At 55.9% G+C, this 21,638-nt stretch overlaps 9 protein-coding genes across 9 annotated transcripts; 4 read left to right on the forward strand and 5 right to left on the reverse strand.

The window, feature by feature from the left end:
• Nucleotides 1-36: 36 nt before the first annotated feature.
• DL89DRAFT_264998 (uncharacterized protein) lies at nt 37-1,854 on the forward strand. The gene is made up of 7 exons (XM_040886472.1): nt 37-263; nt 375-555; nt 751-875; nt 898-1,026; nt 1,061-1,308; nt 1,329-1,395; nt 1,445-1,854. Exons 1-7 carry the CDS (start codon nt 180-182, stop codon nt 1,580-1,582), a joined length of 972 nt encoding a protein of 323 aa, XP_040746144.1. The 5' UTR covers nt 37-179; the 3' UTR covers nt 1,583-1,854.
• On the reverse strand, nt 1,583-4,738 carry DL89DRAFT_320569 (uncharacterized protein; the record flags this gene model as incomplete). The annotated part of the gene is made up of 7 exons (XM_040891216.1): nt 1,583-1,710; nt 1,799-2,143; nt 2,205-3,407; nt 3,455-4,117; nt 4,164-4,215; nt 4,247-4,575; nt 4,613-4,738. The coding sequence occupies 7 exons, from the start codon at nt 4,736-4,738 to the stop codon at nt 1,645-1,647; spliced, it is 2,784 nt and encodes a 927-aa protein (XP_040746145.1). The 3' UTR covers nt 1,583-1,644.
• Nucleotides 4,739-5,664: 926 nt separating this feature from the next.
• On the forward strand, nt 5,665-6,567 carry DL89DRAFT_209709 (uncharacterized protein; the record flags this gene model as incomplete). The annotated part of the gene is made up of 1 exon (XM_040884169.1): nt 5,665-6,567. A coding segment is annotated over one exon (903 nt), but the record flags the coding sequence as incomplete, so codon positions are not given.
• A 529-nt stretch (nt 6,568-7,096) lies between these two features.
• On the forward strand, nt 7,097-7,941 carry DL89DRAFT_320570 (uncharacterized protein; the record flags this gene model as incomplete). The annotated part of the gene is made up of 2 exons (XM_040891217.1): nt 7,097-7,127; nt 7,335-7,941. A coding segment is annotated over exon 2 (348 nt), but the record flags the coding sequence as incomplete, so codon positions are not given.
• Nucleotides 7,942-10,362: 2,421 nt separating this feature from the next.
• DL89DRAFT_265002 (acetoacetate-CoA ligase) lies at nt 10,363-12,845 on the reverse strand. Its single transcript, XM_040886473.1, has 2 exons — nt 12,116-12,845; nt 10,363-11,918 (listed from the first exon to the last, which is right to left on the reverse strand). Exons 1-2 carry the CDS (start codon nt 12,640-12,642, stop codon nt 10,403-10,405), a joined length of 2,043 nt encoding a protein of 680 aa, XP_040746148.1. The 5' UTR covers nt 12,643-12,845; the 3' UTR covers nt 10,363-10,402.
• A 22-nt stretch (nt 12,846-12,867) lies between these two features.
• Nucleotides 12,868-13,441, reverse strand: DL89DRAFT_265003 (uncharacterized protein; the record flags this gene model as incomplete). The annotated part of the gene is made up of 1 exon (XM_040886474.1): nt 12,868-13,441. A coding segment is annotated over one exon (334 nt), but the record flags the coding sequence as incomplete, so codon positions are not given.
• Nucleotides 13,442-14,525: 1,084 nt separating this feature from the next.
• Nucleotides 14,526-17,411, reverse strand: DL89DRAFT_83090 (uncharacterized protein). The gene has a single exon (XM_040892127.1). The coding sequence runs from the start codon at nt 17,319-17,321 to the stop codon at nt 14,607-14,609; it is 2,715 nt and encodes a 904-aa protein (XP_040746150.1). The 5' UTR covers nt 17,322-17,411; the 3' UTR covers nt 14,526-14,606.
• A 310-nt stretch (nt 17,412-17,721) lies between these two features.
• DL89DRAFT_265004 (ArfGap-domain-containing protein) lies at nt 17,722-19,581 on the reverse strand. The gene has a single exon (XM_040886475.1). It carries the CDS (start codon nt 19,351-19,353, stop codon nt 17,848-17,850), a length of 1,506 nt encoding a protein of 501 aa, XP_040746151.1. The 5' UTR covers nt 19,354-19,581; the 3' UTR covers nt 17,722-17,847.
• A 1,492-nt stretch (nt 19,582-21,073) lies between these two features.
• DL89DRAFT_265006 (uncharacterized protein) lies at nt 21,074-21,620 on the forward strand (the record flags this gene model as incomplete). The annotated part of the gene is made up of 1 exon (XM_040886476.1): nt 21,074-21,620. A coding segment is annotated over exon 1 (182 nt), but the record flags the coding sequence as incomplete, so codon positions are not given.
• Nucleotides 21,621-21,638: the final 18 nt, after the last annotated feature.

A 21,638-nucleotide genomic window follows, 5' to 3' on the forward strand; every position in this document is an offset into this window, starting at 1 on the left:
TCATTCATTATCTCCCACGCACAAACCGACTTTTGAGCCGAGCAAATGCGTGTTGTCAATTTGGAAAGCGCTTAGTGCAAACACCCTCAGACTATATTACCTCACCCTCCTCCTCTATACACCTTTGTACTTTTTCAACATACACACCATGAGCAATTCGCCTATTTCCTCTATCACTAATGAGTCGCTGCACACGACCGCATTCAGTTCAGCCAACAGCAGTATCACTAATACGGCTGGACCCTCGTCGACAGGGCGGTACAGTAAGCCAGCGAAGCCCTCAGCGCTGCTGACAGCTGGGGAACTGACGACCATGTATGCACGGCAGTTCGCCACGACAAAAGCATCGGGCAGCCTTTCTACCATATATCCAGGCAGCTGCCAATGCGTCGACGCCGTCACCACGACAGCAGCACACACACGGACTGACGGTGCTACAGTGCGCAAGGACAGGGGCGCCAGTCGATCCACACGTGTACAGAGACTGGTTGATATTCGAGGAGCGGCTGAAGCAAAACTACCGGCGGCTGCAAAAGAAGAAACGCAGCTACTTGGGTAAGCCCGCCTTTCTTGGGAAGAGAGAGCGGTGGGGGATGGCATGTTGCATTCTCCGCTGCTTACGGATATCCTTGGCATGCACGCGCACAGGAAAGTGATGTCGTCGCCTGGATGTTTGGCTCAGACCAGAAAAACACATCTTGCATATGGAACTGTTGATGCTTTTTCTAACCGATTGTGTCCGTGCTGTAGCCCAGATCGTCGGATTCGGGATCCTGGTGGTGTACTTTGCATGGTTTGGCTTTGTCAGCACGCAGTCGTACAAGTTCACCTGCAAGCTGCTGAGCGGCGGGTCGGCGTACTGCATTTACCACATTGTCAGCAACCCAAAGTTCCTAGCAATCGATCAAATACTCTGCGCAATGCAACCGCGTCATGCACCAATTCCGGATGCGCTTCGAAGCCAGTCCGCTTGTACGCACCTCCATGACCAACACCGCCGACCAGCAGCCCGCGAAGCAAACGGCAGTGGCAGAATCGCACATGTCGTTTTTCCCCTCAGGTTCCGCGACAGCTGCGCGACGGGTACTGGGACTTTCGCACCACATATTACCGGAAGCGCGATGCTGCTAAGCGGAGACAGCAGGAGCGGGCGAAACGCGACCGCCAGCGCAAGAATTCGTCTGGCATGAGCAGCTTCCGCACCAGCGAGCGGCGGCCAAAGCGACGTTCGCACCACCGAGAGGCCTCGCATGTAGGCGGTAAGGTCAGTGCGGGCTCGCCGCCGTCCAGCATGGCGTCGGAGGGCACGTCAGCAGGCAGCGTGGCAGCGACGGCGGCGCTTTCTGGCCGGGAATCGACAGTGCCACCGATGACGGATCGACGACCAGCTCGTCGGTGATCTCCCAGAGGCCTTAATTCGCGTGCGATCTATACGCTACCGGAGCACCTGGACAACTCCGAGAGCGAAGCGCAGGACGATATTGTGACGCCCCAGCCGGTGGGCTATGCGAGCTCGAATTCGACGCCGACGCCGGCCCACTCGACGGTTTTTTGGTCCAGGAGCATGGACCGGAATAACTGAAGACTGGACACTTATATTTTTGAAATGAAAGAAAGAAATCCATAAGAGAACTGAGGCCCGCTTTACCAATGCATGACCTCGACGCGGTACCGCTCCAGCTTCTGCACGCGCTCCCAGTACACGCCGCCCTCGCCAGGCGCCCTGGGGCCTGAGCTTGGACGCAGGCAAATTGCTGCGGCTCTCCATCTCAGTGCGCGTCAGGCCATTGCGCGTGACAATCTCCTCCAGGCCCAGCTCACGCCGCTGCAGCTCCAGATCCTTGGCGACGCGCTCAGCCTGCTGATCCTCCCAGATAATGTTGAACGGCAGCAAGCCCACAGCCAGCACCCGGAGCTGCTCAGACACAGCCAGGGCCTGGCTGGTGGCGACGGCCAGCTGCTCAACCAAAACATGCATGTCGCTAGTCAGCAGAATGCGCCGCACATGGGCGTCCAGGAACAGCGAAACAAAGTCGACGACACGGCTGAGCTCAGGCACGCCTACCAGGGACTCAGGCAGGGTCAGCTGCGGTGCCCAGTCGCGTGTCAGCTCGCGAGCCAAAGACTTGCTGCCGTTGCCGGCCTTGTTAGTGGCAGGTTGCGGGCTGCTTGAAGAGAGTCAGGGCGGCATCGACAGAGGGGACCCCATCCAATGATGCAGGCTTTTGCGAGCTGGCCTGAGAAAGAGTCTGAGCGACTGGCGACAGCTTGCTGTCTTCGTCGGCGTCGGCAGCATCGATCAGTCCACGCAGGCGGTCCACAGTGGTGGTCGACACAAACTTGGAACTGGCAGCCAGTTCGACATTGGCACCAAGCTTAGTCCACGAGTCCATCCAGACCACCAGCAGTCGCACAATGCAGGCGACGTGGTCCATAGACAGCTCCGCCAGCGCAGTACGCAAGGCGTCGTGGTCTCCCAAGATCTCCACGATCGCAGCCACCACCAGCGCGATGTCGTTCTCGATTCTCTTTAGATCGTCGTCCATCTGCGCATCCTCGGAGCTGACAAACAGCTGTGGCAGATACTGTGTGTAATGGTCAAGCTGGAACTGCAGCACACCAATGACCTGGCCCTCAGGCAGATCGGGGCAGCGACGCAGAGCAATGTTGACAAGGTCCCAGGCGTCGCTCTGCGTCAAAATCTTTGTGTTTTCAGCATCGACGCGGGCGGTCAGGTGCGGCAGCAGGCCGGGTGCAGGAGCGTGTGCATTGGCCAGGCCGCAGTTCACAAGCATAAGCTCAATAACGCGCGGGGCAAACACAGGTCGGCGGGCAGCACGCAGGGCGCCCAGGGGCTCGGCAAAGCAGCGGCGCATCACTGTCGTCATCAGGTGTGCCGAGATCCAGGTCGGCGCCTGTGAATTGACGCTGCCGTTGGCCGCAACGCCCAGATGGCCCATGAACAGCTGCGTGTACTGGTCGCTGTCGATGTCATCAGCAACGCTGGCCAACTTCAGCAGAACATCGTTCTCCTTCTGCTGCGTGGTCAGTCGCCGGTCAGTGATCTGGTCCAGAGCGCGCTCAATCGCCTGAGCATGGCTGCCGGACACCTTGGCCGTGCCGTCGACGATAGCCTCCCAGCCGCTGCGCAAAACACCCAGCCCTTGCTCCTGCTCTTCGTGCAGCAGAATGTTGGATGAGTGCACGTTGCTGGCGCTGCGCGTCTGCTGCTCAGGGTCGACAAAGTACTTTGGATTGTTTTGGAGCCGCAGCGAAGCCAGCAGCGTCACAGGCGGCAAAAACATGGATGTGGCAAATGTGCTCACGTCCCAGGCCACGCTGCTGTTAGCCAGAGCCAACGAGCGCTTGCTGCGCGACGCAGGCTTGGTGCCTTGCCGACTCGGCATCTGTGTCCGAAAGCAATGTGGGGCGAGGTTGTGTGCGAAACCACCACTGCCACCGAGATCTGGTCGCTGGGCAAGCCCGTCTCGGTTAAGCGCGCGCTCAGAGGCTGCGTCTGGTACACAAGGCGCGGTACCGAGTCGCCCTTGTTACCAAGGAACGCCTGGTTAACCGACAGCGCCTGCTCGGCGTGCAAGCAACCGTACTGCAGATCCCAGAGCGTCAGGACCGCTGCATATGGGCTCTTGGCGTTATGCGACATGACGCTGTGCGTGCCAACAATGGCCACATACTTCTCGGTCAGCGACACTAGCGACACCTGCGAGTTCACTAACATGTTTGTCATTGGTACGTCCTCATCGCTGGCGGTCTTGCCGCAGGGCACAAACCCGCGCAGCAACACTTCCTTGCGGGCCTGCAGCAGGATTGCATCGTCGAGTGCCGAGCTACCAAGGCTGAGGCTCAGCTGCGAGAATACGCCCGAGGCGCTCAGAAGTGCCAGGGAGCCAATCTCGGCATCGTACGCACATGCCAGTGGCTGCGTGGGCACAAACTTTGGGTTGATCCGTGTCGTGCCGACCTCGGCAATGGTGCGCTCAGCTCCATCGATCACAACCAAGGAGACGTAGTATGAGAATGCGGCCTCGATCTCGCTGTCAGGAGCCCGCACCAATGCAACCACAAGCCGGTAGTCGCCCGACACCCACTCGGCTACCTGGACGCGAATCCAGGTACGACCGCATGCCCTGTGTCGCATCGACCATCTGGTACCAAACAACCTGCGCGTCCTTATCTGCCACAGATCCCTGGAAGCTCAAACATTGGCTCAAGCCCTGCGCTCAACAGTGCCATCGTACCGTCAGTGTGGATCGCCAGCAGGTGTCCGTCGCGTGTAATGTTGGGCTCCAGACCAAACACAGACCGCGGCAGTGTGTGCGAAATCTTCTCCTCGAGCCCGACGCTCTCGATGCCCTTGTCGGTCCACCGCCACACCACGCACCCTTGCTCGTCAGGGCCGATTTCGTCGCCAGCATGCAAAGCAACGTAGACCAGTGAATCAGAGCCCGATTTGCCGTAGTATTTGGCTGGGCACGCGAACCGTACGCTTGGTGGGAACGTCCACGACCGCAGACACTTGCTGTCGGTAGTCGTCACGATCTGGATTCCCTGGCCCTGAGTTGTCAGCAGAAACCTGGTTGCTGCCTGACACCTTGGAGGACCCGCCTGTGCGATATAGCCCGTCAATGGCGCTTGCCGCCGCCGGGAACAGTGCCGCGCTTGTCGTTGCTTTCTGCTTGACTAGCTCAAGCGGATCATCTATGTACGCTGTGTCCATCGTATGTTGTTGTCCCTTCTTGGTTGTCGCTAGTAATAAGTGCGCTTATGTGTGTGCTGGACAGGTAACGGAGGCCAATGAGGAAGGGGGAAAGAAGCGAGAGACGAGCCTGTCGCTGCCAATTGGAACCGACACGAATACGATTTTTTTGCAAATACATGCTTTTGCCTTGACAAAAAAAAAGTGCAATAATCTGATTCCATAGTGATCAGAGATCATGGATTGAACCCCTCCTGCGATGGTCGTGTGCGGGCCAAGATCGGCGTTCTGAGCTGTCTGCCGCTGCTGGACCGCCCTTCATCTGGCGCTCCCGGTGGCGTGTGCATGATTGAGGAGCTCTGCTGATTGGCAGAGGCGTTGCATCCTGGACTCTTAAATGTGCCTGCCGCTGTCCAGGGCTCCAAGCGCTGCAGAGCTGAGTAGCTAACAGATCTTGCCTTTCACATGCTGCGGTGGCCGGATATATCCGGTGTTCAGCAAAAGAGCACAGACAAAACCATGCATTTGCCCACGGTGGCCCTGCTCTTGGCCGCTATGGTCTAGAAGTCGTCAAATCGAGGCGCATCCGCTGGCAAACATCGTCTCCTCCCCCAGTCTTTGCCAGATGGGCTGTTTGCTAAGCCGTAAACAACACGAGCATTAGCTACCAAACGCCAAAGAACACTGCCGCCGAGCCCAACAAATTTTCCACTGCGCTTGGCGATTGCGCCTGTGCTTTTTCCTCCTCTTTTGCCAGTCCTTGTCCGCTATTTACATTTAAACACGTTTGTTTCTTTATTCTCGCCTCTCTGCTAGCTAGCTCAATTCGCTCTCCTCTTCCTCTCTTCCTCGGCTTAATATTCAAAACACCCATGGGCCCCCGGTTCCAGCTCGACGAAGACGACGCAGCTATCCGCTCGATCGCAGTTCACCAGCAGGTTCCCGAGGACGCATACGAGCAGGTGTACTCACAGCGGCGCCAGACGCTCCGTCGCTGGATGGTAAAGCAGGTAGAATGGGAGACACCTATCCTCGCCTCCATCCAACAGCGCCTGCGCACGCCCCTGCTCGATAAATTCTTCATCCTGACCGGCATGCTAGGCAACCATGCGTTCTTTTTCCTGGCGCTCCCGTTCCTGCACATACTGGGACTGGGAGCGTTTGCACGCGGTGTGACCAATGTTGTCCTGCTGTCGGTGTACTTGAGCGGCGCTGTCAAAGACTACATTAGTGCGCCGCGGCCGGCCAGCCCGCCGCTGGTGCAGATTACGCGGAGTCCTGCACACACATTCGAGTATGGGTTCCCGTCATCGCACACGACATATGTGGTCGGCACGATTATGTATACTACCTGGTTCATGTACCACGCATGGAATGTGCATGTTCTCTGGATCTCCGTGCTGTGGGCGTTTGGCGCGAGCATTGTATTTGGCCGCATCTACTGCGGGCTCCATTCGTTTGTTGACGTAGCTGGAGGCGCACTAATCGGCACAATCGAGGCCTTGGTGTTGATTGCCTGCAATGATGTCCTGGACTCACTGATTCTGTCGTGGAGCGGCCCGCTGTATATCTGCGGCGCCCTGTACTTGGCACTGTCGACGATTCCACGGTCGCTCGAGTTGTGCCCGTGCTGTGTCGACACATTCTGTGCTCTGTCGGTTATTGCAGGTGTTTATGTCGGCAGCTGGGCCTACGCACTTGTATCGGCGCATATTGGAAACCCTGACCCCACACATATTGCCTGGAGCACGTCGCTGACGCTGGCACAGAATCTCATTCGCAGTGTAGTGTGCATTGGTGCGATTGTCGCATGGAAGGCAACGTCAAAGCCGATGGCCATCAAGCTTGTCAAGGGTTTCCTGGTTCAAGAGGATGAAGTGCCAGCGGGATTCGATTCTGAGGCAGCCACTGATGTCGAGCCGAGCCAGGATGGCCAAGAATCAACATCCAAAGGCCATGCGAATGTAATGCAGTATGTGGTGCCGTCAAAGCGCAGTATCCAGCAGGGCAGATATGGCACTCACTCGCTGATGTGCACTGCCGAAAACATCGCACGCGTGCCTATCTATAGTGGCATTGGCTTCATTGTAACATTCGTCTCTCCGGTGCTGTTCCACTACCTTGGCCTGGTGCCAGCATGAGCTACATGTTATTTTCACATAAAGAACCGCTCATATCCATATTTAGGAGAGATGTGGGATGTCATCTATGATAATTTGCTGATTGTGTTGCGGTACGCTGCTGCGCCACTTCTAGCCTGGCGTCTTGGAATCAAATTTGCAGATGGTTTTTCACAACAATGCTTAATAGAAGAGTAAGGGGGCTTTAGAATGCGGTTTCTGGTGCTGGCAGTGGAGGCATCTCTCTCACCTCCTTTTGCTTGTTTTTGTGCCTTTTGAGATTTTTCAAGGTACGACGTTGAACTATGCCGAACCATCTGGCCAGTGCTGTGTGTCTATGATGCGAAATGGTGTGCCGACTATTATAGAAAAGGATGATGGAGGGCTGCTACTTGGATAGCAACCCAATTGTTCCTACTGAGACTACAGATACTACTTTGTATTGACCCTGTTTTCTGTGCCACACAAAACTAACAGTGCTTTTGCTCAAAGAGCAGGTATGTAGCGTACGCACAAGATAGTAGCCAGGGTTCTTCTGTGTTGTGAATAGATATTCTGAAACGCTCTTTCTTTGGTTTGGATCGGATCCTGGGCTGAGCTCCACACATGGTTGCACGTGATCTAGGAGCCTATCCAAAACCCTGCCATGTTTGAGGTGGCTCGTATTTGCTAAAAGTGCTGCTTTCGGCATTTTCTGTTTGGAGCAGTGACGTGGGGCGTTTTCATTCTCTTTTAGCTCATTCCAGTTCGCTTCTTATGTCAATGAGCCTTTCGAATTTTGCAATTCAGCCTGCGGAGGGCGGTGCGTCGTCGGACTGGGCGTTCAAGCAGCTGTTCTCACTCGAATCCGAGTGTCGCTCGTCGCAAACTGGACAGCAGGTGCGGGCCCTGGGGCAGTTTCCGAAGTTGCTCGACACGTTTCCATTCCCGACACTAGTGACCTCGGCGTTTCTCAAGCTGGGCGATTTGTTTCGGGGCGGCACAAATGCGCTCCGGTACCATATCGTGCAGGTGTTTGAGCGCGCTCACCACCACCTGCCGCGCGTCACGCACACCGACGAGCTGCTGAAGCGGATCCTGACTGTGCTGTACTCGAACGACCCTGTGGCGCGCGTACTGGCACTTGCAGGCTATTGGGAGTGCATCGATTGTGTTTGCAGAGTACACCGAGGCACAGCACGGGCTGCTACTTCGGTACCAGTCAACACATCCGTTGGAGATCGCGGCTGCAGTGCGCACAACCGAGTGCATGTTGGAGTATTCGCCACAGCTCCTAGAGGTTGTGTGGGAGACGGTAGTGGCAAGAATATCTGACGAGAGTGTGCCGGATTCGGTGCGTGCGCAGGTCGTTCTGTCACTTAAGCACGCTGCAGGCAACCTACAGCTGAGCACAAGTCTGCTTGAGCACTGCCGTAGGTGGGCACTGGCAGAGGACAGCCCGACGGCTGTGCGTGTGGCGGCGATGGCCACAGTGAGGGCGATTGTGCAGCAGCACAACAGGCTGACGCTAGAGGATGCGGTTGCGTTCTCGGCTCTCCTGGGCGATTCGGGTGCAGGACCACTTGGTCGCGCTGCACTAGGCGTCCTGGGGAAGTGGAGACCTAGTGATATGCTCTCCGATGAGCAGGAAGCACAGGTGAAGGCCATGCGGAGACGACTGGTCAATTCGGCACAGAAACTTATGGGCGCTACTCTGGGCAATATGGATCTGAGCAATGTACGGCTGGTGGTTCTAGCGCTGGCACGCATCGAGGCTACCTACGGGATCTGTGATGGTAGAACCAGTTGGGAGCTCACCGATGCAATGTACAACTGGAGTTTTGGTGTCCTGTGCGGTCAGTATGTCGCCAACAGGTCTGCCTGGGACCTCCTGGACTCTGCTGACAGCAATTATGATGCGACAACTCCTTATGCCTTTTCAGAGTTCAGTCCATCTGCAACTGCTATCGGCGAGCACAATGCTAGCTGTTCAATGTTGCCATGGTTCGGGGCAGCACCGACGACAAGATCCGGGCGAGCGATCTGATAGTAAAAACATGGAAAGCCATTGCGAGTTCCAATCAGACAGGCAGTCCATGGTAGATATACGAAGCAGCTGCTGAAGACGACCTGGAAGTGGGCAGCGTCGATGGGCACAAGCTGTCGCAATTTTAGGCGCGCTGGATGATATGTTGACGACTACGAGCCAAGCCATGCATCACACAGTCTTAGCAATTGCCGCGGAGAGCACGACGATAGACGAAATCGAGCTGGTGCTGCTAGATCGAATCAGCTGGCTTGCCAGCACATTGGAGCAAGGGGCTGATGGTCTCGAGCCCGGGAAAGGTGCGTGCAGCGTGGCTGTCGACAGCTGCTATCTTGTGCTTCCAGGCTCATACAGCACCGTATGCCGAACGAGGGAGTGGAATGCCCGGGCTGCGAATGATCGAGAGGTGGTCCGAGCTAACCCAGATCGCAGCTGCCACTATCCTATCGCAACAGCGGGCCACCAGCATATGTCGCCCAGCGGATAATCACCCTGCTGGCATCGGTGAGTGCATGGGCAACACTGAGTGAGTTCGTCAGTGCATTGCCAGCTGAGCAGCTGAGCAGCCGCCAGCGCGAGCACATCGACTGTGTGCACAGCATTGCCAAAGCCGAGTCCCATGCTGACGACCACCAGACGCATCAGCTATGGAATGACCGTGCGCTGAACTCCCTCAGTGCTCTCAACAACAAGGGCGTGGGGAGGCAGTACCAGTCGTTCCTTGTGCAGTTGCAGGGAGACTTTGTCCAAGCAATGAACAACTGGATCACACACGCCTACGAAAAACTGCCGATGCCGCTGGCAGCACATGCCAAGAAGGCACTCAGCCGGCGGCTACTAACTGTGGCAACTGAGGCGGATGCGATTCTGTGTTCGTTTATGCAGATCGACAGGACGACATTGGCATGGTTGCGACGCGTGCAGAGCGCCCTGGGCAGTGCCATTGCAGGAGGTACTCATGTGGACATGCCAATGCTGGCTCTTGGCCCTTCGTTCTTCGTGGAGTCAGCAAACCCTCAGATCGCAATATCGACGCGCCCCACACTCGAGACAGGCGATTCTGCTCGTGCTGTGCTTGCCGGTAGCGAGTTCCATCTGGCAGTTGAAGGGTTTGTTGATAACATCCTCGGGCTGGCTGGCAGGTTGCAAGGCGTATGTGTAGCAGTATGGCTTGCACAGCAACCGCTGAACACTGGCGACGGTGATCTCGAAACCTACGCACAGCACACAGCCATCGCGCAGAGCCGGCAGCCGGCAGTCGACATGCAGGACCCGACCAGAGATCTGCTGGGAGCAGGCGATCCAGGTGCATGGCGCCGCTCAAGGGCACATTCTTTGAATGTGGGTGTGCTGTGCCCATGCCACAGCTGGCGGTACAGTTTGGGCAGCTCGACACCAATATCCGTGTGCATCTGCATATCAGCTGTGCGCTGGTGGACTAACGTCGGTCGCAAATGGTGGGTCGGCCCGCACAAGAGCTTCCCTCTGGTTGTGTCTACCACATTCCGGGCCTAGCTATTAATTTCAATATAAAACTGTCTACTGGAGGAGCTTTGGCATGTTATAGAACTGCTGCAGGGTCTCAGGATTAGCCAGTGTTGAGGTTGTCTTCTCATCGATGGTGACACTGCGCACAGCCTCTTCGGCACTCTCAACCTGAGCGACACGGTAGAGGTCACTGACGAGCTTTTTGACGGCGATTTCGACCTTCTTGCCGTTGACTGTGTATGGGATGCCGGTGACTGGCAGGACTACAGCCGGCACATGGCGCGGCGACAGCTGCTGGCGGATCTGGGCAGCGATGCGCTTGACGATCTCATCATTGAACTCGTGGCCGTCAGCCATCTGCAAAAACATCAGCACGCGTTCGTCGACGCCCTGGCGCTGACCAACCACCAGCGAATCAGCAACCTCCGGGTAGGTATCGACAATGTTGTACAGCTCGGAACTGCCAAACCGCACACCGGCAGGGTTCAATGTACCATCGCTGCGGCCAAGCATGTGCACGCTGCCAGTCTTCGACTCGATAATAACAAAGTCGCCATGGTACCAGATCTGCGGGTAGTTGCCAAAGTACGCCTTACGGTACCGCTCGCCTGATTCATCGCCCCAGAAGAACACAGGCATGCAAGGGAACGGCCGCACACACACGAGATCGCCTGGATGGTCCAGCACGGGCTTGCGGTCATCGACCCACGACTCAACAGCCATACCGAGTCCACGGCACTGCACAGCACCGCGGTATACAGGCAGCGCAGTGTTGGCACCGCAGAACAGCGAGCAAATGTCGGTGCCGCCAGTGATTGAGCTCAGACACAAGTCGCTCTTGATGTGCGTGTACACAAAGTCGTAGCTGTTGGGCTTCAGTGGGGAGGCTGTAGAGTAGATTGCCTTGAGCGTGTCCAGCTTGTGGTGCTCCTTGGGCCTGTAGCCGATGTCTTCCAGCGTTTGGATGTACTTGGCTGATGTGCCAAATGCGGTGATCCCCAGCTGGTCCACCAGATCCCACAGTGCACCGGCGCACGGCTTGAACGGCGAGCCCTCGTAGGTGACAATCGCTGTTCCCACCGACAGAGCACCCACCAGCCAGTTCCACATCATCCAGCCTGTAGTCGTGTAGTAGAACATGATGTCGCTGTCGCCCATGTCCTGAGAAATTTGGTGCTCTTTGCGGTGCTGAAGAAGCATGCCGCCTGCCGAGTGCACCAGGCACTTGGGCTTGCCTGTGGTTCCCGACGAGAACAGAATATACAGCGGGTGGTAGAACGGCAGCTGGGCAAACTCGAGCGGGGCGCCGTCGCTGGCCGTAGCTAGGAATGAGTCCCATGAGCATGCGTTCGGAACCGAGGTCGTGTCGCGCTCCACGTTGTCGCCGAAGGGGATGACGATAACCCTCTTAACCGACCGCAGACCAGCGGCTACGCCCGCGAGCTTGTCAATGTGCGAGAACACCTTGCCGTTGTAGCCCGTGGCGTCGGTCGAGAACAGAAGCTTGGGCTCGATCTGCGCGAACCGGTCCAGCACGGCGGTTACGCCGAAATCAAGCGATGTCGAGCTAAACAACAGGTAGAAATCAAAATCAGATGAGTCCGATTATCTCATGTCCGATCTGCCCTGCTCCAGTTACTTGTCGAGTTCATCTGCGCTTGGCCAGTAGGGCCAGTGTGCATCCTCTGAGTCATCTCTCCCGAGGCACCAGCGATCACACAGGGATGAAACATATGTCCGCGTCACATGAAAGCAGCGACTTACCTCCAGATAGCGCCAATACTCGCTGCCGCCAGCATCGCCACAACGGTCTCAGCGACATTGGGCACATAGCCGGCGACCCGGTCTCCCTGGCTCACGCCTGCGTTGCGCATAGCCGATGCCAGCACCCGTACCTTCTCATACACCTCTCTGAACGACCACTTTGTAAGCTGGCGACCCTCTCCGAACGCATAGATCGCCGTGCGCTCCTCTGCCTCGCGGCCGTCCAGCACATTCTCAGCGTAGTTGAGTCGTGCACCCTCGAACCACTTGGGGATCTGGTCCATGGTCTTGTTGGGCTCCAGCACCTGCAAGTACGGAGCACTGGCCTTGGTGCCGGTAAACTCCCACACGTCGCTCCAGAACGCCTCGATCTCTGTCACAGACCACTGGTCCAGATCCTGGTACGTGGCCAGCGAGAGGTGGCGCTTGGCGTTAACGAACTCCCTGAACTTGTGCGTCGTGGTCAACTGCGGGTCGCGTGGCGTCCACAGCGGCAGTGTGCTGGCGGTCTGCTCAGTCTGGGTCATTTGCAAAAATTTGTTTTGAAGGAAAATGCCTTAGAGAAAGAAAAGTTGCTGGAAGTGAAGAGCAGGAAGGAGCAGGCGGGTGGCGGTGGTGGGCAGGAGCTGAGTACCTGAATTAGACTGCGTCCTTCGAGGTGTGGGGGTCAATTGCCCTGCAAGGAGCAGCCCGCCGCGCCCCGAAATGTTTGGACGGATAATGAGCGGTTGATCACAGCTGGCGAATACTTTTGCCCCTCTCGTGAGCCACACAAGTTCCTAAAGTCGAGCTGCCGATCTGCCTTCCCACGATGCATGCGCACAGTCCTTTGCCCCGGGCCCCAAGGGCTCGCCCGAGCCTGTAAGAAACTGCCAGCTTGGCCTGACTGAGACGACGAAACAGGAGAAAAAAGCAGTCCTGTACGCGTCGATCCCGACTCACTTGCCATCTTCACACCAGGACCAACCGGTTTCTGCTTCATGCAAAATGCATTACGGATAGTGGTGCATGTAGAAGAATCCGTTGGCGTTGGTCTTCAGCACGAGTTCGAGCACTTGGCGGAGTCCGCCTGTTGTCTGTGCGTCCTCTGCCTTATCCTTTGTGCCAGAGACTGCTGCTTCAGCCATAGATTGCAGCTGGTGTGTACTAAACTGAGGATACGACATGTTTCGCGCAAGGTCCTTCTCGCCAATCAGACATTGCTCGGTAAGTCTGCTGTCTGTATCGATGGAGCGCAGAACAACAGACTGCTGCTTTCCAGGGGGCAGGTGGCGGCCTGTTGATGCGGCTGGCAGCCACACACACGCCAGGAATGCTGCATACATGAATTTACTGTCGAACACCATTTTTAAAGCAGATATATAGAGGCTGGTTAAACGTTGTACAGGAAGCGGCTGAGCGAGAAGAACAGGGAAACAATGCCGAGCACCCATGGACCATAGAGTAAGGTGGTAAACCAAGCCTGGCACTGTTGGGATCCGACAGCGCTGAGCAAGTCTAGGCTCAAATATAGACCTGCTACTGCCTGCATATGTTTCATCTGCCAGCAGTGCATCCTTTTCTGATCGAAATGCGATACTACCGCTTATCACAGGCGTTGCCGGTTTTAGCTCGTATAGGGCGCAACATTGAAACTGCAATGGTATATTTTTTTTGGCTACAAGACTAGGGTGGGAACAAGTTAAAACAACAGCCAACAAAAATGTGCCTGTTTATAGGATAGGATTTTAAAGGCATAAATGGGGTAGCGAGATAGAGGTGGAAGGGATGGGAGAAAAAGAGAAGGGAGGAGTGTTAGCAGCGCATATGGAAATATACACTTAGTGTCCGCTAGGTGATCCCGGGTACCCTATTGATGGGTATGATGAGGGTCCTGGTTGTGACGAGCAGCCGGCAGGAGTTGGTGTGACAAAGTTGTTGATGGTGGTGGTTTGGGGCTCCACCGACGCAACAATGACTGTGGCATAGTTGATAACGGTCCGTGTCGTCACAGTAGACATGTGCGTTACCTGGGGCTGTGCAGGCTTCGGGGCAGCTGAGTATGCGGGTGCTTTATAGGCAGGCGCCGGGGCGGGCTTTGGAGCGGCAGGTGCAGGCCTCGGGTAAGAGGGTGCAGGGTATGGCTTCGGGTATGCACGAGCAGGCCTACCAAACACAGGCATCGGCTTTGGGGGGGTGTGAGCTGGCCTAGGGATAGCGGCAGCCGGCTTCGAGAATACGCGTGCAGGTTTGCCATAGACGGGTGCAGGCTTAGAGTATGCAGGAGCCGGTGCTGGAGGTGCGGGTGCCGGAGCAGGAGGCACCGAAGCATATGCGGGAGCAGGAGGCATCGAAGCATATGCAGGAGCCACTGATCCTGAATACGCAGGGGTGCTGCTCTCCTCCTTACTCTTGTGGTGATGATGGCGGCGCTTCTTGGGCCTGTATGGCGACTCATCGTCAGTATCGTAGTCATCATCGTCGGAGGCACCATAGGCAATTGAGATTGTCACTACCGGGTTGGTATATCCAATAGAGCTGGAGCTAAGCCCAATCGTCGAGTAGCCAGGGCTTGGCTGGCTAGCCGAGTAGCTGAGAACTGCGCTCGATGAGCTCGGTGAATTTGGCAAGTAGCCAAGAGATGGAATAGGCCCTGAGTCGGCGGACGATGCGCCGGACGAAGTCGGCTGAGGTGGTGGCACCGGCGCAGCATATCCTTGGCTGCTTGCAGTGGAGTAAACCGGTGGGGACGGGGACAGGGGAGCACCATACACTGGGCTGTCTGTACTAGGATACGCAGCAGCAGGTTCCAAGGTATCATCCTCATCATCGGCGCTTGGTGGATATGCAGGAGCTGGCGCAGGTGCAGGTGCAGGGGAACCACATCCCTGACCACCAGTGCCCTGACAGGGTGGAGGAGACGGAGCAGCATACTCTTGGCTGCTTGGTGTGGTATATGCTGGAGGAGAAGGCGGAGCAGCATACTCTTGGCTGCTTGGTGCGCTATATGATGAGGGGGGAGGAGGGGGAGCAGCATACTCTTGGCTACTTGGTGCGCTATACGCTGAGGAAGGCGGAGACGGAGCAGCATATCCTTGGCTACTTGGTGCGCTATATGATGAGGGAGGAGGCGGGGGAGCAGCATACCCTTGGCTGCTTGGTGTAGGATATGCTGGAGGAGAAGGTGGAGCAGCATACTCTTGGCTACTTGGTGCGCTATATGATGAGGGAGGCGGAGGTGGAGCAGCATACCCTTGGCTACTTGGTGCGCTATACGCTGAGGAAGGCGGAGACGGAGCAGCATATCCTTGGCTACTTGGTGCGCTATATGATGAGGGAGGAGGCGGGGGAGCAGCATACTCTTGGCTACTTGGTGCGCTATACGTTGAGGGAGGCGGAGACGGAGCAGCATACCCTTGGCTACTTGGTGCGCTATACGCTGAGGAAGGCGGAGACGGAGCAGCATATCCTTGGCTACTTGGTGCGCTATACGTTGAGGGAGGCGGAGGTGGAGCAGCATATCCTTGGCTACTCGGTGTGGGATATGCTGGAGGAGGCGGCGGCGGAGCAGCATACCCTTGGCTACTTGGTGCGCTATATGCTGAGGAAGGCGGAGACGGAGCAGAGTACTCTTGGCTACTCGGTGCGCTATACGCTGAGGAAGGCGGAGACGGAGCAGCATATCCTTGGCTACTTGGTGCGCTATATGATGAGGGAGGAGAAGGTGGAGCAGCATACCCTTGGCTACTCGGTGTGGGATATGCTGGAGGAGGAAGCGGCGGAGCAGCATACCCTTGGCTACTTGGTGCGCTATATGATGAGGGAGGAGGAGGGGAGCAGAGTACTCTTGGCTACTTGGTGCGCTATACGCTGAGGAAGGCGGAGGTGGAGCAGCATACCCTTGGCTACTTGGTGTGCTATATGCTGGGGGAGGTGGTGGGGGAGGTAGTGGAGCATCGTAATCGTCGCTGCTCGATGTAGGATATGCCGGAGGGGGTGCGCCATAGCCATTGCTGCTAGGGCTAGACGGGGTGTCATCACAATCCTCATCTGAAGGCGATGGAGCAGGATATGCAGGTGCCTGACTAGGGTACGCCGAAGGAGAATACGCTGATGTGTGAGTAGGGTACGCCGGAGGAGGAGGAGCTGGATAAAGGGGTGGCTGCACGGAATCAGCTGGCGAATGGGCGGGCCCCAGGTATCCGACTCCCTGCCGGGCTTGGGCACTGTGAGTAACCCCAGACGCCGCCGTTGCTGTGAACGGCAGGCTGGCAGGATCCTCTGTGTTGAATGACGTGATGTCGAGGTCGAACTTTGGCTGAGCAGGGAACTGGAATTGTTCATCATCATGGACGTTCTGGGCATCATTGAACTTTAGCTTCTGCGAGGCCGTTGTTGGCGCAAGGCGGAAGGGCTGGCTTGCAGTCGACTTCTGGATGAACATGTTGGTGGCCAGCGTAGCGCCCGAGGGGATAGTGACAGGTGCAGCTGCCGGCGCAGTGGTGGGAGTGGCCGGAACTGCCGCCACAAACGCTGTGCCAGGAATAATCGAGACGACCGATATACCACCAGAAGCCCCTTGGTTCACCATTTGGCTCTGAGTAGCCATTGGCGGGGCCGTCAGCATTGACTGAAGGTCAGCCTCCATCTGTGGTAAAAGGTTTGGCTGTGAGTAAAACAGCGGAAGATCCATAAACGGAACTACCTGGGATATGGAGGCAAGGGTCTGCGCAGCAGTGGCCTGTGCCTGGGTTATGGTAGCCGTTGGCGAACCAGCAGCAGTCAGCACTGTTGTCTGTGTTGACTGAACCACCTGCGGGAACTGAATTATCTGGGTAGACCTGGCAGCCAGAGCAGCAGCGATGGCCGAGGAGCTGGCAACTGAAGCAGACGACGAAGCACTAATGGCCTGCAGCCTAGATGATGCCGATGCATAGAGAGAATAGATGTTCGAGGCGTGGTCGCCATATATCTCGTCGTAGTTGACATTGCTGATATCGTTGTGGTTGGGCATCTGCGGCATGTTGTTCAAGAGCTTGCTAGTGCCATCGTTAAACCCAAACATGCCAGCGCCATCGTTAAATCCAAATATGCCAGCCTGGTCGACGGAAGCATTCAAGTCTAGCCGCTGCCCGCTCCGTCTGCCACCATTTATGTGCGCCTGCGGCGGCAGAGCAGTGGCCGAGGCCAGGGCAGCCAGCAAAACGAAGGAAGTGACGAGTTGCATGAGTCTGTCGTCAGTGGGGTGTGGTTGATCAGAGAAAAGAGAGAAGTACCGCTCGTGTTTCAATGGGCTGTAGAAGATATAGGGGACAAGTGTTGAATGTATTGAAGGGCGGTGGACCTCCTGTCAGCCTTATATGGAACATAATTGCTTCATTCCACCTGCAGAGATGTGTGCCAAGGGCTGCTGGTCATCTAAGGGCCATAAAGTTCATTTTCCCACATATATGCGGATAGCAATTCACCAAACTCTCGGCCGCCTCATTACCCCACCCCTGGTGAATTACTAATATTCACGTCTCCACCCTTGGGTGTACCCTCACTTTGACTATGCCAGCACTACCGGCGATCTTCCACACAAAGACTAGCTTTTCACTGTATATTACCCTTCTCCATGCAATCCCAAGCCGTTCCCAAAAATGCGGTGTGTAAACTTGAGCGTGTTTCAGTGAGGGAATGTGGAGAACAGGTAAGGTGCAAAGGGCAAAAGGTATATTCATCAAGGCTTCGCTATCCAGAACTAGGGCCGCTTACCGCTCCTGGAGCTGATCCAGATACTCTGACAGCTTGGACGCGCCCTGCGCCCACATGCGCCGCAGGTTATCCGCCTCGTTCGAGTTGAGCAGCCGCTGGGCCAGATCACGCGCATTAGCGCCGAGCTCCTGCAGGTCGATTTCGCCGGAAGCAGCCCGTGTGTGGGCACTAGGTTGCGGCGGGCGGTTAAAGTACTGGCTGGAGCTGATGCTCTTGGAGTTGGCAAAGCGTGCAGTCGACGAGCTGAGTTCAGGCTCAGCGGGTGTGTTTCCACTGAGCATCTGGCTGGACGAGATGGATTTGGCCCCTTGGAATCGCTCTTGTGCCGATCCTGTGCTGTTGTTGCCACCCATTGTGCCGAATGATCCAAATCCAAGGCCGGTCCCGGACTGGTTTCCGCCGCCGATGGCACCAAATCCGAGCCGGCTTACCCCCGAGGAAAGCTGATCCACATCGCCCTTTGTGCTCGAGCCCTGGACACCCCGCGCAGCCGAACTTGCAGCAGCAGTACTCGCTGCCGTGGTTGCTGCAGACACAGAGGCGGTTGCTGAACTGGCGCTGCTTTTAGCCTTTGAGTGCGAGGCCGTGACCGCATCGCGCATCGCCTGCAGACGCTCCTCCTCGCGAGCCTCAGCCTCGGCGCGGGCAGCAGCCTCTTCAAAGTTAACCATGGGCTTGGCACCCAGCTTCTTTGCGCCGCCGAGTTTCTTGGCTCCTCCCAGCTTCTTTGCTCCTAGTCCAGACGACTTTGGTGTCGACTTCAGAGCAGCCGTGCGAGCCTTGGTAGCTGACCCAGTGGTAGAGGGCTGGATCACTCGTGCAACAGGCACCCGTGCTGTGGAGGGCTTCGCAGCAGCAGAAGCAGCGGAGGCCTCAATGGCCCTTGTGGCCTGGTCGTCGGCCTGCGCAGAGTCCGATTCGTCGGCCTGGAGAATGACTGTGGGCGGAGCCAGACCACGGACTGGACCTGTAGTGGGCTCCTCTGACGTGGCCTTAGACGAGCTTGCCGACAGCTCGCGCGCAAAGAAGTCGTCTTCAGCTGCTGCTGGAGCAGCCACCTCTGCGCCTGCAACTATGACACGGCCATCATGCGAGCTCAGCAGGTCCTTCTTTGCCAGCTGCTGCAGGTGCGCCTTGTACAGTTGAGCTTGGCGTCCTGTGTACTTGGTTTTCGTGTCGTTGCCGGTCTTTGCGGTCAGGAACTTTGCGCCGCCGTTCTGGCGCCAAAAGGCTGCTGCATTGTTGTTGCCGCCCACCTTCATTGTGCGCAGCTGGTCCCACGTCCACGAGTCCAACACTGTTGAGCGAACGAATGAAATATGGACGCCCATGCCGCGGTGCACGGCCGAACAGTCAATGCATAGGTACACGCCGTACGTGACTGACGACCATGTCGGATTCTTCGAGCCACAGTCAAAGCAAACCTTGTTTTCGGGCTGCTTGGATCTCAGCTGCTTGAATACTGTGGTAATTTCGTCCTTTGTAGGCTGTGCCAGCGACATTTTCCGGTTCAGAAGTTAAAAACGGGTGAAGTGGATTGCAAAAGTGAATGGAAGGCAAAGTGTGGATGAGAGGTGAAGGAAATGCCAGCCCGGTTGAGTTTCGGAAAAGGTCGGCAATATAAGAAATCAGGCTCAGCCAATGGCAGCGTGGAACGTCGAGAGCCCTTGAAACTTGAAACTTAACCGATGAGCTGGAGCATTGTGGATCGGGCGTTTATAAAACTGCCAGCTCACAGGGAGTAGATCAGGAACCAGGCCATGGTCTGCAAATAAATGTGGACGTATCGGCGATATCTGCTGTGTATCCCCTGTCTCGAACCTCTGGCGCCTATGGCTGTGGCTGCGCATGCCTCGGTGTTGGGCATTGTTAAGCTAAGGGATGGGTGGATATCAGGTATATGGAGAAACAGGAAGGCTGGCTGTCTGCCTGGGCCTTTGTACGTATACGTTTCGGCCTTGCCCATGGTGGAGCAGAGGGACTCTAGACTCCGAATGTCAGTAAGCATAACTTTATGTGTCGCATGTACACATAACAATAGAGTATGCTGGATATACATACGCCTATACCTATTGCGCGCCCGCTGCGGCTGTCCCTGACGTCGACATGTCAGCCGAATCAGGTGATATCAAGCCAGGCGCCAACGAGACCCCCGCTACAGCCTACAATATGGAGGTAGAATCTAGCCTTTGATAAGTTGCACAGACGACTGTATTGAAAATACCCCTGCGCAACTCGTCTATTCCCCTTTCTCTCTTTTCTTCAGTATTAAATATAACCTCTAAAATCCCCACACATTCAACACAATATACCTACAGCCGTCCACCCGTGATTTGGCGCGGGGACGACGTATTATTGCATTTCACTGGCCACCTGAGTGAGTGGCGTGATAAGTGCCTGCTGATATTTCTTGAAACAGCAACCCTGTGCCTGCAGAGCATCGCCAGCCTGGTGATGACCCAGTGGCTGGCAACCGCATAGCAAAATGGGATGGTGAGAGTGAGAGCGAAGGCGAGGACTACAAAGATGAAAGACAGTGCAGCTCCTTTGCAGACATGCAGTCGCCATGCAAATGGCAAGCCCGCCCTCACTCTCCGAAATATGTAGGTGCATAATTAGCAAAAGCAATGCGTGTGGACAACCTAGCACATTGGGTTTGGTTGAAATGGCAGGGTAGCTGTGTCTGTTGCATAACAACTAAGCACTCCTTTCAGGGCCACAAGTTGCAGGCATAAGAGAAGCTGCGCATTACAATACTACAATAGTCAGGTGTGTAGTGCGACAGGATAGCAGGCTGCTACTTGAAAAGAATTTTTGAATGATATGCCTTTTCCGAGCCGTAACTAGACACAGCTGTTGCTCAGTGGCGCATGAGGGAGACGCTCCAAGTCAATCCCCTGCTCGCTTTTCGGTGGCACAACTTTATGCACCAGCAGCAATTTATGCAAGTACTCCTCTCCAAGGGGTAGGGGAATCGCCGATTACCATACCAGAGAACGAACCTAGATGCGGCATGGCCGCTGAGTGGTGTTAGTGTTTCAGATCCCTAGGATCTAGGTGCCCTGATACTCGACAGATCAACCCTGTCCAATAGCTACACTGCATGGCTTTTGAATACTGACACATGCACACAGCCAGCACCATTTGTCACTGACATGTCGCTGCCACTATGGATACATCTTGTTTCTTCCCCAACAGAATGCGGCATGTTTCTCCTGAATGCATATAATGTTCGTAAACGAGGTAGAGATATAATCTGAGCCAAGCCGTAGTTGCAGACCAAGGTCTTGGTGCTTTTGTGTTTTCTCGCACGCTGATTCGCTGCAGAGTGCTGAAGAGGCATGCCCCTCATTTTGAATGAGAACGTGAATGAAAGTAACTATCGTCTGGGTATACTCGACCAAATACGCGCCCAGAGGTCATATGTGACCGATTGTCGCCTTTGCTTCGGGGATGACTTGGAAGTGGCAAGAGATACAATGGATGCCTGGTCTATGTTTCTGTGGAGAGAATTGTTTTTATGGTAGGGTATCCGAGTAAAGAAACCTGTACACGGGATGCGTGGCGAGCTTCTCCCTTGAATTCCCTCCATGCTTCCACCCTGTCCTGTTGTAGTAATCTACGAAGGGCATATCATCACATGGGCTATCTGGTGGCACGGTGACGCTGGGTAAAAATAGCAGCTTTGGCACAATAGCAGCCGTTGGTCCTGCTTTTCATCTGGCCTCCCAACCTGAACTTGGTGGCCGCTGTACCCGTGTCCGCCATCTCCTAGACTGCATTTCAA

This window comes from Linderina pennispora, assembly GCF_002104995.1.
Source record: "Linderina pennispora strain ATCC 12442 chromosome Unknown DL89scaffold_2, whole genome shotgun sequence".
Lineage (NCBI taxonomy): Eukaryota > Fungi > Kickxellomycota > Kickxellomycetes > Kickxellales > Kickxellaceae > Linderina > Linderina pennispora.

What these genes read in the sequence shown, in the direction of transcription:
- DL89DRAFT_264998 (XM_040886472.1), top strand. Translation starts at nt 180, where the DNA reads ATGAGTCGCTGCACACGACCGCATTCAGTTCAGCCAACAGCAGTATCA. An exon ending in CTCGTCGACAGGGCGGTACA is followed by an intron (nt 264 to 374) that starts GTAAGCCAGCGA and finishes CCATATATCCAG; the next exon opens with GCAGCTGCCAATGCGTCGAC. An exon ending in GATCGACGACCAGCTCGTCG is followed by an intron (nt 1,396 to 1,444) that starts GTGATCTCCCAG and finishes ACGCTACCGGAG; the next exon opens with CACCTGGACAACTCCGAGAG.
- DL89DRAFT_265002 (XM_040886473.1), bottom strand. Translation starts at nt 12,642, where the DNA reads ATGACCCAGACTGAGCAGACCGCCAGCACACTGCCGCTGTGGACGCCA. An exon ending in AGTATTGGCGCTATCTGGAG is followed by an intron (nt 11,919 to 12,115) that starts GTAAGTCGCTGC and finishes CCTGTTGTTTAG; the next exon opens with CTCGACATCGCTTGATTTCG.
- DL89DRAFT_83090 (XM_040892127.1), bottom strand. Translation starts at nt 17,321, where the DNA reads ATGCAACTCGTCACTTCCTTCGTTTTGCTGGCTGCCCTGGCCTCGGCC.
- DL89DRAFT_265004 (XM_040886475.1), bottom strand. Translation starts at nt 19,353, where the DNA reads ATGTCGCTGGCACAGCCTACAAAGGACGAAATTACCACAGTATTCAAG.